The sequence below is a fragment of the Muscardinus avellanarius genome (assembly GCF_963383645.1).
Source record: "Muscardinus avellanarius genome assembly, chromosome: 2".
Lineage (NCBI taxonomy): Eukaryota > Metazoa > Chordata > Mammalia > Rodentia > Gliridae > Muscardinus > Muscardinus avellanarius.
In genome coordinates this window covers 16579607-16598383 of record NC_137787.1, presented here as the reverse complement: position 1 = coordinate 16598383, position 18777 = coordinate 16579607, and the positions used below count along the sequence as shown (strand labels likewise).

Genomic DNA, 18777 nt, shown 5'->3' with positions numbered 1-18777 from the left:
TCACTAAGTGAGACTCTTATCAACCTAGTGAGACACTGTTGCAAAATAAAAATAAAATAGGGCTGCAGGTGTAGCCAGGAGGTAGAATGCCTCTGGATTCAATCCCCAGTAACACATGAAAGAAAGAAAGAAAGAAAGAAAGAAAGAAAGAAAGAAAGAAAGAAAGAGAGAAAGAAAGAAGCCAAGTTGCTGAGGGCCCCACTAAGTTGCTGAGGTTGGCCTTGAACATGTGATCCTCTTGTTGCAGCCTTTCAAGTATTGAGATTGCAGGCATGTACCACCATGCTCAGAGGTTTTTACTTTTTCTTTTTGTACTGGGGATTGAACCCAGAGGCGTTCTACCTCTGAGCCACACCCACAGCCCTACTTTTTATTTATTTATTTATTTATTTATTTACTTATTTATTATTTATTTTTGAAACAGGGTCTCACTAGGTTGCTGAGGCTCACTGCTTGCTGAGGCTGTCCTAGAACGTGCCTCATCCTCCCAAGTACTAAGATTACCGGCATGTGACATCACACCCAGAGATTTTTCATTTTTAATGTCTGATCAGTGGTTCTCAGTCTAGCTGCCCAGGCTTCATCCCTGAAGGTTCAAATTCATTGATGTTGGAATAGAGCCATTGCACCAGGACTGCCTGCCTGCCTGCCTGCCTTCCCTCCTTCCTCTCTTCTTTCCCTCCCCTCCCCCTTTCTGCTCTTTTTCTTTTCCTCCTCCTTCTCCTCCTTCTCTTTTTCTATTCTATGATTGAACCCCGGGCCTCACCCATGCTAGGCAAGTGCTGGACCACTGAGTTACATCTCCAGTCCTACATCAGGAATTTTAAAAGAACTGGCCAAATGACTCTGGTGTGCAGTGAGGTCTTATGAGAAAGGAAATTTTAAAGCATACCTTCAAGCTGGGCACGATGGTGCAGATTAACCCCTGTAATCCCGGTACCTGGAGGCTAGGCAGGAGGCTTGCAGATTCCAGACTGCTCACTGGCCTCGGCACCTTAAGTGAGATCATGTTCAAGGCGTGTAACTTGGAGGTAGAATGCCCCTAGGTTCAGTCTCTAGTACAAAATAAAACAACACACCAACAAAGAAAATATGCACAGGCCAAACTGTGAGGCACTGCTGGTAGCGTTATACTCCATTTTGCTCTGAACCAAAAGACCAATGAGATAATAACAGGCAACCTTATTCAGCACATAGTATGAATCAGGTGCTGTTCTCAGTACCTACTGCTCTTTTTTTTTTTTGCACCCCCCCCGCCCTATTTTTTATTCTCTCTTTGGAAACAGGGTCTCTAAGCGGTAGAGGGCCTCACCAAGAGGCTGTCCCGAACTGCAGTCCTCTGTCTCAGCCTCTCAAGTACTGGGATTACAAGGGTATGCCACCACGCCCAGCTTACCTACTGCTGCTCTTAACCAAGACATCCTCACCAGGACCCTAGGAAGGAGGACTATTTCTGTCCTCTTTGCACAGATGGAGGAATTAAGAGGTGAAGTAAATTGCTCAAGGCCACACAGCTAGTAACAGGCAGAAGAGCTGGGTATAAACCCAAGTATTCTGTATGAAGTCCCCGCTTCAACCACTGGCGGCCGCTCAGTGCAGTGGCCTGACATTAGAGCCTAGCTTCTTAACTCATCACACGCCTTCATCTCTGAGCACACCAGTCCTTTCCCTTCATGGGACTGATCATCAGTTGTACCCGTATCATTGCATTTTTCTATGTCTGTGCTTCTTGGAGAATGGTCCGTATGGCTGTCCTCATCCACAGGCTGGTGAGGGAGCAGATGCCTGGCCCCGGGAAGATATGCAACAAGTTCTTGGGAGGACTTATACCACTCTATTGTCCAGAATAGCATTAGTGTTTCTCTGAGCTCCACCCCAGCCCATTTTTTATTCTTTATTTTGAAACAGGGTCTCACTAAGTTACAATCCTCCTGTCTCAGCCTCCCAAGTACTGGGGTTACAGGCATATGCCACCACGCCCAGCTATTCATACTTTTTAAATGTAGTATGAGCCGGGTGTGGTGGCACATGCTTGTAAACACAGTACTTGGGAGGCTGAGACAGGAGGATCACAAGTTCGAGGACAGCCTCAGCAACATAGCAAGACTCAGCAACCTAGCAAGACCTTCTTTCAAAACATAAAATAAAAAAGGGCTGAGGATTTAGCTTGGAGTTGAATGCCCTTGAGTTCAACCCCCAGTACACCCGCCCCCCCCATGCATGCGCGCACGCGCGCGCGCGCGCGCGCGCGCGCGCGCACACACACAGGGGCTGGGGGTGGAGCTCGGTGGTAGAGCACCCCTGGGTTCAGTCCCTAGTAGTACAAATAAATAAACAAACAAATAAATAAATGGGGCCAGATGTGTAACTCACAGGTAGAATGCCCCTGGGTTCAATCCCCACTTACTGAAACTAAAAATAAAATATAAATGGTAAATTTTAAAAAAGGTAAATCTTATCTCCACAAAAGTGAATGCCATAGAAAATATAGAATCCACGGGAGTTAAGTGGAGCATGAGTGGTGTGATCTAATTTATGACCTTTAATCCACAATATATTTAACTCAACCCAGCTAATATTCAGTCCTTCGATTCAACTTGGTTTGTGAATCAAGACAATTTTTTTTATTTAGTACTAGGGATTGAACCCAGGGGTGCAGTACCAAGTTGAGGGCTATTCTATCTCTGAGTTACAACCCTGGCTCTGTTTTATTTTTGATTTGGAGACAAGGTCTCACTAAGTTGCTGACTTTGGCCTTGAACTGCAGTCCTCTTGTCTCAGCCTTCCAAGTACTAGGCTTACAGGCACGTGCCACCACACCCGGCTCAATCTACACCATTTTATTTATTTATTTATTTATTTGGTGGTACTGGGGTTCCTGGAAGCCCTTCTACCTCCGGGCTACACTCCCAGACCTATTTTTACATTTTTATTTGGAAACAGGGTCTCCTAAGCCAGCGCGCGCGGCTGGCTTCGAACCCGCGCGATCCTCCTGTCTCTGCCTCCCAAGCGCGGGGATTACAAGCGTGCGCCACCACGCCCGGCTCAATCTACACCATTTTAAAGAGTATCATCCTCAGTTTTGAAAGGTGCACCAACTTTTGTGTCTATGCCTTTTCTTTGGCTTCCAATCTAGAAGAATCAAGTTGCTTTGGATTGCTCAATGAGTTTAAAATAGAAAGTAGAGGTTATTTAGTCACTTGTTTTTAATAGTGTTTTCTTTTGATCCAATATAGAATCAAGAGACTAAAAACTATGTTGGCTCTGTTACGATACGAAATATCAAAATATGAGCAGGTGTGTCTCGGGAGTTTAAATCAGAATGAATGTGGACAGCGACGCCTGCATTCGGCAGATCCAGGTTCAAATCCTTTGGGCACTCAGAGTCTCCGTCTGAGCCTCAGTTCCCACGGCCGTCAACAGGAAGCGATGTTAGCGATGTTCACCTGCAGGGTTTCAGGGAGAGGGGAGGTTTCTTAAGCCGTCCCACCCAGCAACTGCGGTTCCCTTCTCCCGGCTCACCCGACCGGGCTTTGAGCACAGAAGCACAAGGCCTGTCTATGCTTCTTATAAATATTTTGCATGCCTTCCTAAAATAAACAGGAGATTAACCAGCCCTGGTAACCTGTCCGCAGGAGACCTGTCCTTGTAGGAATGGGGACAGAGGGCATGGCCTTGCTGCTGGGCTCTCAGCAGCTCTCGGGCCAGTTCTAGAATGCAGCTGAACCCCCCCAGGGACCGGGGTGGGGACGACGTGGACAAGGCCTTCACCTTCCACCCACTTCGCTAACCTTTAACTTGTCAGAGTGACAAGCCAGCTCCCTGACGAGGCCCACGGGTACAATTCAATGAAATTGACACAGGGAAATAAAATTGACCTATCTATAAGAAACATTATTGTTTGGGGCCAAATATGTATGCGTCTCTCGGCGTGTATTTATATATCAGCAAACCTTCCTTGTCCACAGTTCTCACTTTTCATGGTTTTAGATACCTAGAGTCAGTTGTCTGAAAATATTACATGGAAGGTTCCAGAAAGAAATGATGCACATGTTTTATTTTTTAACTTTTATCTTTTTGTACTACTGGGGCATTCTATCTGGGAGAAATATCCCCAAATCTATGTTTTTTAAAAAATTAATTTGAAAGCCGGGCATGGTGGCGCACGCTTGTAATCCCCACGCTTGGGAGGCAGAGACAGGAGGATCGCGCAGGTTCGAAGCTAGCCGCACGCGCTGGCTTAGGAGACCCTGTTTCCAAATAAAAATGTAAAAATAGGTCTGGGAGTGTAGCCCGGAGATAGAAGGGCTTCCAGGAACCCCAGTACCACCAAAAAAAAAAAAAAAAAAAAAAAAAAAAAAAATTATTTTGAAACAGGATCTTTTTAAGTAGCTGAGCCTGGCCTCAAACCTGCCATCCTCCTGTCTCAGCCTCCCAAGTACCAGTATTACAGGCTAGCACCACTGTTACAGGCTAGCACCACTGTGTCCGGCTCCAGGCTTTATGCACATTTGTTCTCTCACATTGATATATTTCTTTTTATAAATGTTTTCAATTGTAATGCATAAGACAGACATTTAAAAATGTACAAATTAGTTAGGCATGGTGGCGCACGCTTGTAATCCCAGCACTTGGGAGGCTGAGACAGGAAGATTATGGTTCGAGGATAGTCTCAGCTACTACTAAGTGAGGCCCTTTACAACTCAGTGAGACCCTGTTTCAAAAATAAAGAAAAAAAAATAGGGCTGGGTTGTAGCCCAGAGGTAGAATGCCCCTGGGTTCTATCCCCAGTACCGCAAAAAAAAAAAAAAAAAAAAAAGTACAAATTGGCCTACTGGGGTACTCTTTAAGGTGAGCATTCTGTTAACTACTATCCAGTTCTGGTTTTATTAGTTTTGCCCCATGTATTATTATTTTTTGTGGTACTGGAGATTGAACCCAGGGGCATTCTACCTCCTATACTCCCAGCCCTTTTTAATTTAATTTAATTATTTATATATGTTGTTTTGAAATAGGGTATTAATGGGTTGCTGGGAGTCTCACTAAGTTGCTGAGGCTGTTTTTGAACCTGCGATCCTCCTGTCTCAGCCTCCCAGGAACTGGGATTACAGAGTGCACCACCGTGCCTGGATTGCCCTGTGTATTTTGAAGCTGTGTTATTAGGTTCATAAAAAAATTAGAATCGTTCTCTCATTATAAAAGTGGTAAGGAGTCATGTATAGTAGGTGCTAAAGAGTCCCTCATATGCTGTCTCTGGCTTTGACAAAGGAGTTCCTGAAAATGGAGTCTGTCGCTTGACTGTGTCAGACTTCTCCTGGCTGTGGGGTGTAGGAAGCCCTCCCCGCCCTTCTGTCTGTTGGGGGCCCAGGGCTCGGTGGAGGGGCCGGGCCTGGGATTCAGGCAGATCAGCCTCCGTGTGCCCTGTGACTTGGGCATCTCCCGTCACCTCTATTTTCCTTCGGTAAAAGGCATAAAGTTCTGTGGCTACTTTATTGGTGCTGTGACCTTATGAGGATTAAATGAAAACCTGCAGGCAGAGTTTCTGTCTGGCACATGATAGACGTCAGATAAATGTGAGCCAATGCACTATCGTCATTGTTATACCACTTCACCTGGGCCGAGGCTCAGCTTAACACACCTGTATGTGTTAAAGCCCCGCTAACAGGCCCAGGGCTGTGTGGTACGTAGAGCAGATGCTAACTGATCCTGATTCCACAAGGCTTTCCCCTTCTTGCAGCTCAGGTGTGTGTTGGAATCACCGTGATACTGATGATACGCAACTACTGGTTCCTTTACGTCCCTTATTTGACCTGGCTCTACTTTGACTGGCGGACCCCAGAGCAAGGAGGCAGGAGATCCAACTGGGTCCGAAACTGGACTGTTTGGAGGTACTTTAAGGACTATTTTCCAATTCATGTGAGTATAACTGCTCTGTAAAATCCAATCACATGTCTCAAGCCTTTTCCTCTTCAGTGGGAGTGGCTTAGTTCATTTTGTGCTTCTATAAGTGAATGCCAGAGACTGGGTACTTTATGAAGGAAAGAAGTCCTGGAGGCTGGGAGGTTCATTGTCAAGGCGCAGCGTCTGATGAGGGCCTTCTTTATCCCACGGCAAATGTAGAAGGTCCAGAGAGGGCAAGAGGGACCCAATCTTGTCCTTTTAGAAGGAACCTGTTCCCACGATAATGGTCTTAATCTATTTACCCTGTCCCCATCACCTAAACACCTCCCCTCAGGTCCCAACTCTCAATATTGGGGATTAAGTTTCCCATGCTTGCTTTTTTTGAAATCACATTCAAACCACAGCGGGGAGGAAGCCTACAATTTGGCCCACATTACTAAATAAATGAACTTGAAGCTGAATTGTTCCAAACTTGTGCGTGTGTGTGCGCACGTGCGTGGTATTGAATATTGAATCCATGGGCGTTCTAGCTCCGAGCTACACCCCAAGCCCTATTTTATTTATTTTTTTTATTTTGAAAAACAGGGTTGCGCTAGGTTGCTGAGGGCTCCGCTGAGTTCCCGGGACTAGCCATGAACCTGAGATCCTCCTGCCTCAGCCTCCCACGTGCTGAGATTACAGTTGTGTAATCTCAACCACGCTCAGCTATGAATCGACCAAACCTTGAAAGGTTGTGTGTGGGCAGAGATCTGGGTACAGAAACTATTTTGGAAATTTAGAAATAGTTTCAGCTCAGGGAAGAATATATGATGGTCTCCATTTCCTCTCAATATGAGAACTCATCGCGGGTCCTTTTAGGAACTAATGAAGTAATGAGTGGTCCTTTTCTTTCTTTATCTCGATGCGCACGCGCTGTAGCTCATCAAAACTTGGGATTTGGATCCAAGTCGCAACTATATTTTTGGGTTTCACCCCCATGGCGTACTTGTGGCTGGAGCCTTCGGAAATTTTTGCACCAATCACTCGGACTTCAAGGCGCTGTTTCCGGGCTTCACCGCGTTTCTCCACGTGCTCCCGTTCTGGTTCCGGTGCCCGCTCTTCCGAGAATACCTGATGAGCTGCGGTGAGCGCCGACAGGGCTGTTGGTGAAGGTGCTGGGGCAGGAGCAACAGCGGCCGCCCGGCTTTACATCTTCTTAGAGCAAAACCCCGCGTCCCTGACCCGGTGGCCCTCACCACCATGGCCTGAGGTGCCGCAGTGTTCCATCTAGCATGGCGACTAAAACACAGGCACGCTCGATAAGTAGGAATCCATCGAAAGAATAAGTGAATGAATGCATTTTATATATCGAGATGTAGAAACACCACGGAGCCAACAAGTGGTACACCGCACCCTTGGAGAGGCACTTTATATGCTCTTATGAGCATTCAAAATGGAAAATGTCCTCCATTGTATCCTTTTCTCCTCCTCCTCTTCTTCCTCCCCCTCCTCCTACCCCCACAGTCCTTCTCTTGGTGGTACTGGGGGTTGAACCCACGAGTCTTCTACCTCTGAGCTACTCCCCAGCCCTGTTTTATTTATTTATTTATTATTTATTCATTTATTTGGTGGTATTCGGGATGGAACCCAGGGGCATTTTACCTCCGAGCTACACTCCTACCCCTATTTTTTATTCTTTATTTTGAAACAGGGTCTCACTGAGTTGCTAAGAGCCTCACTACGAAGCTGAGGCTGTCTGCGAACCGCGACCCTCCTGTCTCAGCCTCCCAAATGCTGGGATTACAAGCCTGCGCCACCACGCCCGGCTCACCCCTGTTTTATTTTGAAACAGAGTCTCACTAAGTTGTGGAGAGCTTTGTCCAACTGCTGAGGCTGGCCGTGAGCATGCAATCCTCCTGTCTCAGCCTCCCAAGTACTGGGATTGTGAAGCGCACCACCGCACCCGGATGTCTTTTGCATCTGGGAGTAATGGCCGTGATACAAGCCACATATACTCAACTTGCTATCTTTAGTCTTCCCAGATTAAACATTGTGCCCTGCTCCTCTCAACCAGTGAAATACTCTTTGATGAGAGAAACCATAACTCTGCCAGTTCTGATAATAAAATTAATCTGAAATGTTATAAGGATTAATGTATACAGAACCCAAGCTTGAGCTGGGCATGGTAACGCATGGCTGTAATCCCAGAAGAGGAGCCAGGCATCATGGCATATTCCATGGGAGGCTGAGACGAGAGGATTGCAGGTTGGACAACCTCAGCATGAGCTTGTCATGATGAGAGCGAGACTCATCAACCTAGCAAGATCTTGTTTAAAAATAAAAATAAAAATAGGGCTGGGGGTATAGGTTGGGGGGTAAAATGCCCCAGGGTTCAATCTCCAGTACCACAAAGAGGAGAGAGAGAGAGGGAGAGGAGAGAGACCGAGGGAGCCTAAGCTTGTGTTGTTGGCTTTCATTTCAACTTCAGAGGCTCAGTTCGTTTGGTTTCCCGACTTGATGAGCTTATTGATGAACCATGAACTATAGTAATTTATGAAGTGTGCTCTTTATTTGTGGTTATTGAGTAGGATAATTATGATTGCCTTTGCAATTCCTAGATATAAAAGTGGGAAGTTCTTGAAAAACTATAATTTCAGGATTAATAAGCAGCATATTTAGGGATAGAATTTTCCTTGCCCTTCCAGATTTTCACTACTTCCTGCTAATTTTTGAAGTCATCATTGTCATATAATATGTATCTGGTAGGAGATCAGTAAGCACCAAAGCACCAGGATCTGTGGCTGCGTTTTTAGCCTCTTCCTGTTGATTCATAAATGGAACTGCGTCCAGGATGGGCTCCGGTAGTAGAGGACCCATGAGCCCTATAAAATACGAGAAGCTCTAGCATCTGACCTCTAGAGGGCGCACTCACTCCCAGCTACAAAGCGATCTGGCCTTTGGCCTCCAGAGGGCACAACAACCCCTCCCAGTCTACTACGGGGCGGGAGCTCCTCTCTGGTGGCCGTTGTTTGTGCTGGGGACTGTGCATTCCCAGTCTAATTTTATTTTGAGACAAGGTCTTCTAAGCTGCTGAGGCTGGCCTCAAACCTGTGATCCTATTGGCTCAGCTTTCCAAGAATTGGTATTACAAAAATGTGCCATAGTGCCTGGCTCTTTTTTTTTTTTTTTTTTTTATAATTTTTGTAGTACTGGGATTGGACCTAGGAACATTCTGAGTTACACTCCCAACCATATTTTATTTTTGTTTTGAAACACGGTCTCCCAAGGTTGACGAGAGTCTCACTACTTGCCGGGGCTTTCCTGGAAACCGATCCTCCTGTCTCAGCCTCCCAAGTACTGGGATTACAAGTGTGTGCCCGCACGCCCGGCTTGCCTGGCTCCTCATCTTGTTTTTCAGATATGGGGTTAGAGTTTTATAAAAGGAAGAAAATTAGAAATTTAAAAATTTAAAGAGAACACAGAAATATATTTGCAGCAGAGTCATTTGCTGATTCAGAATGTAGCCGCAGGTGAATCTGAGCAGTGTAGTTGAGAACAAGTGTGATACCCTTCTCTCCGTGGTCAGGTCAGACACAAATAATCCATCTCAGAGCCTTCCTCCAAATGGTGCCCCACAGCCACTGCTACTTATGAGAGGTGACATTTGACAGGAAACCCGTCTGCTGCACTGGTTTATATCATGCAATCTTTTTCTTTGGTTTTTTTATTTGTTTGTTTTTGTGGTACTGGAGATGGAACCCAGGGGAATTCTACCTCCAAGTTATACCCCCAGCCCTATTCCATCCTATGGACGGAAGAAAAGACAGACGTGTGCACCAGACCTCATGTAGAAGGAACCAGTAGGGTGTGGAAAGCCCTTGCTGACAGGTGTCTTGCTCAGAAGGTTTCCATGGCTGCGAGTCCTTTTAAATCCCATCTCCCGCTCATCTTGGCCCATTAGGGTGTGTCTGTACTCGTCAGGTGTCATTCAGATCAGACTTTTTAATATTTATTTATTTATTTATTTATTTGGTGGTACTGGGGTTCCTGGAAACCCTTCTACCTTAGGGCTACACTCCCAGACTTATTTTATATTTTTATTTGGAAACAGGGTCTCTTAAGCCAGCGCCGCTGGCTTCAAACCTGCGCGATCCTCCTGTCTCCGCCTCCAAGTGCGGGGATTACAAGCGTGTGCCACCGCGCCTGGCTTGATCAGACTTTTTTAAAGCTCATGTTTCTTTCTGTGTACCCAGTAAGGAGCAGGTAGCAGGGATTGGAGCACAGCAGCCTTGGACACTGTGCAGAGACTTAGAGTTTATATCATAGGTCAGCTCGAGGAACTCGTGGAAGATGTGAGCCAAAGAGGGACCTGATTGGATTTTTTGTGTTAGAAAGATCATTTAGCCTCAAGTACACATGGGTTGGAGGGAATGAGCTGCGGGCTGTCACCAGGGACCAGGCTTCATGTGGTGTTTAGCAAGAGGGGAGAAGGGGTTCGATGGTGGACATGCAGGAGAGATCAATGTAAAATATATTTGATAGAGTGTACAGGACTTAAAGATTGATCCATCCTCATGAAGGCAGCAACTGTTTCACTGTTATTCTCAGATTCTGGCTGCGGCAGGTGTTTGGTGCAGCTTGTGGGTGGATGAGTGAACCAGCGGCGTGGGGCCAACAGAAGCATGGGGGTTTCTGCTTCTGCTCGGGCTCTGGAGAGAGGGTGGTCCCATTGCTAGGTTTGGTGGTGCACACCTGGTACTTGGAAGGCTGAGACTGGAGATCATAGGTTCGAGGACAGCCTCAGCAAGTAGTGAGACTCTTATCAACCTAATAAGACTCTGTTTAAAAATAAAATAGGGCCGGAGATGTAGCTTGGAGGTAGAATTCCCTGGGTGCATGCTTGCGCGCGCTGCCTCCCTCTCCCTCTCTCTCTCTCTCTCTCTCTCTCTCTCTCTCTCACACACACACACACACCCCACATCCATTCACCTTCATTGGTAATGTTGAAAGAAAAACCACGAGGAAGGAGAATTCAGTGAGCCATGTTTGGAGACAAGGAGACTGAGGAGTCTTAGTGCCGACAAGGTGGAGATATCCCTGATAGTTGTGGTCAGGGAGACCAAAGAGGAAAGTCTTTCAGAAGTTGGATTTGGGAGAACGGGGCACACCCAAATGGTAGTTGAATCCATGGGTCTAGATGAGGTTAGAGTGTAAGAGAGACAGCTGGCCATGGTGGCACATGCTTTTAATCTCAATACTTGGGAGGCTGAAACAGAAGGATGCAGGCTGGAGGCCAGCCTCAGCAACTTAGTGAAATTCCTGTTTAAAAAAAAAAAAAAGGCTGGGCATGGTCTTATACACCTGTAATCCCAGTACTTGTGAGGCTGAGACAGGAAGATCATAGGTTCGAGGACAGCCTCAGCAAGTAGTGACACTCTCAGCAACCTAGCGAGACCCTATTTTAAAATAAAACGTAAAATTAGGTTTAGGGTTATAGCTCTGCAGTAGAATACCCCTGGGTCCAATTCCTAGCACCACTAAATAAATAAACAAATAAACCAACCAACAAATAAATACTAAAAAGAGCTAGGGGTACAGCTCAGAGGTAGAATGCCCCTGGGTTCAATTCCTAGCTCTACTAAACAAAAACCAAACAAACAAATATTAAAAAAAGAGCCAGGTGTGGTGTCTCATGCTTTTAATCCTAGCATTTGGGAGGCTTAGACTGGAGGATCGCGGTTTGCAGACAGCCTCAGCTACTTAGCGAGGCCCTTCACAATTCAGTGAGACCCTGTTTCAGAAATAAAAAGGGCTTTGTATGTAGCTTGGAGGTACAATGACCCTGGGTTCCATCCCCAGTACTGAAAAAAAAATACACACACACACACACACACACACAGATATATTAAAAAGAGCTAGGGGTGCAGCTCAGAGGTAGAATGCTCCTGGATTCAATACCCTATGTCAGATACATACGTACGTACATACAGAGGGACATTGACAGCGCTGTCAGAATAGGGCTGCTCTAATTCAGTCTTCTGTACCTCCAAAGAGAATATTCAGAATTCTGTCATAGTTTTGCATAAAACTAGAGTAGAACTCCCCATAGTAGAAACTCAAATTAGTGTATCTTTCTTTTAAGAGATGAGACATGCTCTGTCTTTATGAAGTTTCCTGCATTCTGGTTTTGTGTGTGCATTTATTTATTTGGTTGGTTGTTTGTTTATTGGTCCTGGGGATTGAACACAGGTCATTCTACCTCTGAACTACACCCCCCAGCCCTATTTTAGTTAAGTTTCTGAGGCTGACCTGGAACCTTCAATTCTCCTACCTCAACCTCCCAAATGCTGGGATTAGAGGCCCCACCACACCTGGCTGATCAGGTGACTTTTTTTTTTTTTTTTTTTTTTGCGGTACTGAGAGCGAGCAGAACCCAGGGGTATTGTATACCCCCAGCCCTATTTTTTAGTATATTTATGTATTTATTTATTTATTTTTGTGGTATTGGGGGTGGAACCCAGGGGTTTTTCTACCTCCGGGATATACTCCCAGACCTACTGTATACTTTATTTGGAAACAGGGTCTCACTAAGTTGCTGAGAACCTCACTAAGTAGCTGAGGCTGGCTTCGAACCTGTGCGATCCTCCTGTCTCAGCCTCCCAAACTCAGGGATTACAAGCGTGTGCCACCACACCTGGCGTCTAGTCTTTTTATTTTTGAAACAGAGTCTCACTGAGTTGCGAAGGGCCTCGCTAAGTAGCTGAGGCTGTCTGCGAACTGGGATCCTCCAGTCTTTGCCTCCTGAATGTTGGGATTACAAGTGTGCACCACCACACCCGGCTCATCAAGTGACATTTTTAAAATTTATTTACTTATTTGGTGGTACTGGGAGTGGAACCCAGAGGCTTTCCACCTGCAGGCTATACTCCCAGACCTATTTTATATTTTATTTGGAAACAGGGTCTCACTAAGTTGCTGAGAGCCTCACTAAGTAGCTGAGGCTGGCTTCGAACCTGTGCGATCCTCCTGTCTCAGCCTTCCAAGCACAGGGATTATAGCGGCCTAGGTGACATTTTAATGATCAAACCTATCACCTGCCTAAATATTACCTCTTATTAATGGAATGAATACATTATCAAAGATTTGGCTCCGAAAAAAAATTACGACCCTACAAAATGCTCCCAAAGTAAGCAGTCTAGGAAATTGTGTTAAAGGTTCAGTATTGCCATAGAGTATTACAAAAGATTTATTTTTAATTAAAAAGGATGATGAGTTCCACTTTTTTGTTTTACTCACTAAGGGCCAGTTTCCGTTTCCAAGGAAAGCGTGTCCTACGTGTTGAGCAAGGAGGGAGGTGGACACATTTCCGTCATTGTCCTCGGGGGTGCAGAAGAATCCCTGGACGCCCACCCTGGAACCTTCACCTTGTTCATCCGCCGGAGGAAAGGATTCATTAAAATCGCTCTGACCCATGGGTAAGCGGCTGCTTGTTTAAAGTAACTAGGTTATGAATGTTCAGACTTTACTAAATGAACACAAAGAAGGAAAGTCGTTTTTCCGGCCCTTAAAGACATCCTTCAGCCAGACATGGTGGTGCACACTTATAATCCTAGTACTTGGGAGGCTGAGACAGAAGGATTGTGCAGGTTCAAACCCAGCCTCAACAGCTTAGTGAGACCCAGTTTCCAAATAAAATATATTTTAAAAAATAGGTTTGGAATGTAGTCCTGAGGTAGAAAGCCCCTGGGTTCCATTCCTAGTCCCAAAAACTAAAAAATTAAAAAAGACACCCTTCAAGTATTTCTGGCAATTAGCAGGTGTGAGAAAGGGAAGTTCTTGGGGAAAGAATCTAGCCTCTCCATCAAGGTAGCTCAGTGCCATGTTGTCCAACAATTAACAAGAGCAACACAGAAACCCAAAGTGTATGCACACAGCACAAATTCTCAGCCAAAGAGCAGACAGAAGACAAGGACAGAGAAGCTTCTAGGAATAAACTCCACTCCCCTCCCCTCCCCTCCCCTTCCGTCTCCTCCCCTCCCCTACCCCCTTCTTCCCTCCCTCCCTTCCTTCCTTCCTTCTTTCTCTTTGTCTGTCCATTCGTACTGAGGATTGAGCCCAGTACCTCTGAGCTATATCCCCAGCTCTTCTTATTTTTTATGTCAAAATAGGGTTTTGCTAGATTGCTGAAGAGTTTTGCTAAGTTGCTAAGGCTAACCTCTAACCCACAATCCTCCTGTCCCAGCCTTGCAAGTACTGGGATTAGAAGCATGTACCTCCATGCCCAGCGGAACGCTGATTTTCCTTGGAATAAAATCCCATCAGTGGGTAGCTTACTGAAGTACCCCCCACCCCGAGGGTTTCAGGGATAATACAGTTGCAGTATTTAACATCAAGTTAGCAATACAGTCTAGGAAAGCGTAAATGCGTTTAAGAACTTTTAATTTTTCTTTTCTTTTTTGTAGTGCTGGAGATGGAACCCAAGGATATTCTACCTCCGATCTCCACCCCCAGCCCTATTTTTTTAATTTTATTTGAAACAGGGTCTCCCTAAGTTGCAGAGGGCCTCACTAAGTAGCTGAGGCTGTCTGCGAACCATAATCCTCCTGTCTCCACCTCCCAAGTACTAAGATTACAAGTGTGTTCCACCACGCCCGGCTAAACTTCTAAGCTTGCATTTATTTATTTATTTATTTATTTATTTATTTATTTATTTATTGGTACTAGGGATGGAATCCAGGGGCATTCTACTTCCAGGCGATACCCCCAGCCCTATTTTTTATTCTTTATTTTGAAACATGGTCTCACTGAATTGCAAAGAGCCTCACTAAGTAGATGAGGCTGTCTTTAAACTGCCATCCTTCTGTCTCAGCCTCCCAAATGCTGGGATTACAAGCATGCACCACCACACCTGGCTAAGTTTTTAAATTATGCTTTGTGTATGTACAAATATATCACAATGAATCCTGCTAGTATGTATAATCAATTATAAGGCATCAATAAAAATAATAAAATAAAAACAGCAATAAAAGAATTTTCTGTTCTTTGCTGCAGAAGTCAACTGGACAAAGTTGCTGAGGCTGGCCTTAAACCTGTGATCCTGCTGGGTGTGGTGGCGCACGCTTGTAATCCCAGTGCTTGAGAGGCTGAGACAGGAGGATCGCACAGGTTCGAAGCCAGCCTCAGTTACTTAATGAGGCTCTCAGCAACTTAGGGAGACCCTGTTTCCAAATAAAGTATAAAATAGGTCTGGGAGTATAGGTCGGAGGTAGAAAAGCCCCTGGGTTCTACCCCCAGTACCACAAAAACAAACAAACAAACAAACAAACAAACCTGCAGTCCTCCAGTCTCAGCCTCCTAAGTACTGGAATACTGGCACGCATACCAGGATCAAAAAATAGGATTATTCAAATCCTTAATTTAAAATTCATTTTCTTCCCTTTTGTTACTTGCAGTGCCTATTTGGTCCCAGTGTTTTCTTTTGGAGAAAATGAACTATTTAAGCAAATCAACAACCCCGAAGGCTCCTGGCTCCGAGCTGTGCAAGAGAAACTGCAAAAAATCATGGGCTTTGCTTTGCCGCTGTTTCATGCCAGAGGGATTTTTCAGTACAGTTTTGGCCTCATGCCCTATCGGAAGCCCATCCACACTGTGGGTACGTACACAAAATGAGCACGATTATTATCTTACTGTAAGCAGTGCTCAGTGTTCTTGACGGAGGCACTGATGCCAGAGAGAAGTGGCTTTGAGTATGAACTTCCTGAAATAAGAACCTGTAGACGCCCTTGGAGCCTTGATTATGGTGTGCATTCTGTGTATGAAGCAGCTACGTGTTCCATTTGAATAGGAATTGATTCATTGGGTGTGGTGGCACACGCTTGTAATCTCAGCATTTAGGAGGCTGAGACAGGATCGTGGTTCTCGGACAGCCTCAGGTACTTAGTGAGGCCCTTTGCAACTCAGTGAGACCCTGTTTCAAAGTAAAGAATAGGCTGGGCATGGTGGCGCACGCTTGAAATCCCCGCGCTCGGGAGGCTGAGCCAGGAGGATGGCACAGGTTCAAAGCCAACCTCAGCTACTTAGGGAGGCTCTCGGCAACTTAGTGAGACCCTGTTTCCAAATAAAATATAAAATAGATCTGGGAGTGTAGCCCCAGATGTAGGTAGCCCCTGGGTTCAAACCCCAGTACCACCAAAAAAATAAATAAAAGAATAAAAAGTAGGGCTGGGGTATATTTAGGAGGTAGATTGCCCCCAGGGTTCCATCCCCAGTACTGCCAGAGAGAGAGAGAGAGAGAGAGAGAGAGAGAGAGAGAGAGAGAGAGAGAGGGAGGAAGAATACCACTATTGAATTACAAGTAGAATCCAGTTTCAGATATGAAGTTTCTAGCTGGGCATGGTGGAGTACACTTGTAACCCCAGCATCTGGGAGGCTGACAGGAGATTCGCAGTTTGAGGACAGCCTCAGCTATTTAGTGAGGCCCTTTGCAAGTCAGTGAGACCCTGTTTCAAAATAAAGAATAAAAAAATAGGGCTGGGGATAGGGCTGGGGGTGCTCAGAGGTAGAATGCCCCTGGGTTTCATATCAAGTACCGCAAAAAAAAAAAAAAAAAAAAAGAAATGAAGTTTCTTTTTTTTTTTTTTTTTTTTTTTTTTACTTTTATTTTTTTATTTTTAATTGGTGCACTGTATTCATACATCATGGTGGGATACATACTTTTGTAGACATACATGCACACATTACCCAGTCAGTCCCCACCCAATCCCCACCCCATTCTCTCCCTATCCCTCCCTCCCATGCTTGGCTTAGTGATTGACATCTAGTATTATAGCAATTTATCAAAAATTAAAAATGATAATCTCACATAACAGTTTCATTTGTCTGATACCAAGCTTTTGATGACTTAAAGATAACATTTCAATATTTCTTTTTGCTTTCTTTCTTACCAGAGAATCTATTTTTCCTATTTTTTAGGTGAAACTATCATATATTTATATATTTATTTTTCAGAAAAAAAAATCTATCCTAATATGGAATATGGACTCTAGGTACCCACAACGATCTTGAAAAAGAACAAAGCTAGAAGATATATATTTTCTGATTTCAAACCATATAAAGCTACAATAATTGAAACAGTGTAGTACTATTCTAAAGGCAGATATATAAACCATTGGAGTTAAATAAAAGCCTAGAGCTAAATTCTTCCCTATATTGTCAAGTTATTTTTGACAAGGTTTCCATGAACATTTGGTGGGGGAAATAATAATCTTTTAACTAAATATTGTTGAAACATAATAATTACATGGAAAAGAATAAAATTGGACCCTTACCTAATCCCATATACAAGTATTAACTCAAAATAGATAAAAGACCTAAATATAAATCTTAAGACTATAAACTTTTAGGAGAAAATCTGGGTCATAAAACCTCACAACATTGAAATTGGCAGTGATTTCTTGGTTATGATTTCAATGGCACAGGCAACAGAAGAGTATACAAACTCCCTAAAAAATAAAAAAACATATTGTATATCCAAAGACATTCTAAACAGAGTTAAAAGTTACTAATAGAATGGGATAAAATATTTCCAAATGCTATATCTGAAGGTATATTAATATTCCAACTAGAAATCCTAAAAATTAACAACAATAAAGGCAAACAATACCCTTTAGAGATAGGTAACAGACTAACATAAATAATGAATCTCCACAGATAACCAATCTTAATTGTCTGTTGGATGGAAAATCTTCTTTCTCTAGTTCTGATGTGTGTTACCTATTTCTTCTTTGTAGTTAATCTCTTTGAGTATCTTCTCTAGTGCTGGTTTTGAAGACATAAATTCCTTCAGTTTCTGTTTGTCATGGAAGCTTCTTATTTCTCCATCTAATTTGATAGAAAGTTTTGCTGGGTAGGAAATTTTTGGCTGGAAGTTGTTTTCTTTCAAAATTGGGAATATGTTACTCCAAGCCCTTCTGGCTCTCATAACTTGGTTTGGGAAGTCTGGAGTGATTCTAATTGGTTTGCCTCTGAATGTCACTTGGCCCTTTGCTTTTGTTGCCTTTAAGATTCTCGGCTTGGCTTCCACATTGGTCATTTTGACAATTATGTGGCGTGGGGATCCTCTTCTCCGATCCTGTCTAAAGGGAGTTCTATACGTTTCCTGGACATGCGTATCGACCTCTTGCTCTATGTCTGGAAAATTTTCTGCTATTACTTCCTTGAAGAGATTGTTGATCCCTTTGGTTTCACTTTCTTTTCCCTCCTCTATTCCAATTATTCTTAGGTTAGCTCTCTTAAAATGGGCCCATATTTCTTCAATATCAGATTCCTGCTGTCGGATATTTTTTCCTATATTAGAAACTATGCGTTCATTTTTGGAATGATCATCTTCTAAGAGCGAGATTCTGTTCTCCATGTGTTCTAATCGGTTGTTTGTGCTTTGAATTGAGGCCTTTACTTCATTAATTGCATCCTTTATCTCTTTTTGGCTCTCTCTGAGTTCTTTTTGAAGCACCTCTATTATTTCTACAGTTATTTTCCTGATTTGATCTTCTAGAAATCTCTGATTTTCTGTTTTACCGGGTTCTGATGTTGTGGGGTTGTGAGCATTCATTGCTCCAGTATTATTCCTCTTTCCCATGATTTCGGATGTTTGTGCCTTCTCTGGGTTCTTCCCTTGGGTCACTATGACTTCACTTAAGGTGCTCTGGATCTCGAGTCAGTAGTATCTCAGACCCCACTACTCCTTTACTGGGTTGTATCACAGAGTCTCCGACCCAGAGAGTCGATAGAGGCTGCTTTAGACTGTGGGGGGTGCCAGGTTGCACGTTCTCCTATGGTGTTATATCTGCCACCGCCCCTCTCCCACTGGGTCAAGTCCCAGTGAGTACAGTACTGGGA

At 44.2% G+C, this 18777-nt stretch overlaps 1 protein-coding gene across 1 annotated transcript in view; it reads left to right on the top strand.

Moving 5' to 3' along the window:
• Positions 1-18777, top strand: part of MOGAT1 (monoacylglycerol O-acyltransferase 1) — a gene marked incomplete at both ends in the record, with an annotated part of 34579 nt that overhangs the window by 1896 nt on the left and 13906 nt on the right. The window contains 4 exons of the mRNA XM_080689311.1: positions 5738-5916; positions 6820-7024; positions 13181-13355; positions 15333-15532. Coding sequence (XP_080545437.1) covers positions 5738-5916; positions 6820-7024; positions 13181-13355; positions 15333-15532 — 759 coding nt within the window. The remainder of the gene's footprint in view (positions 1-5737; positions 5917-6819; positions 7025-13180; positions 13356-15332; positions 15533-18777) is intronic.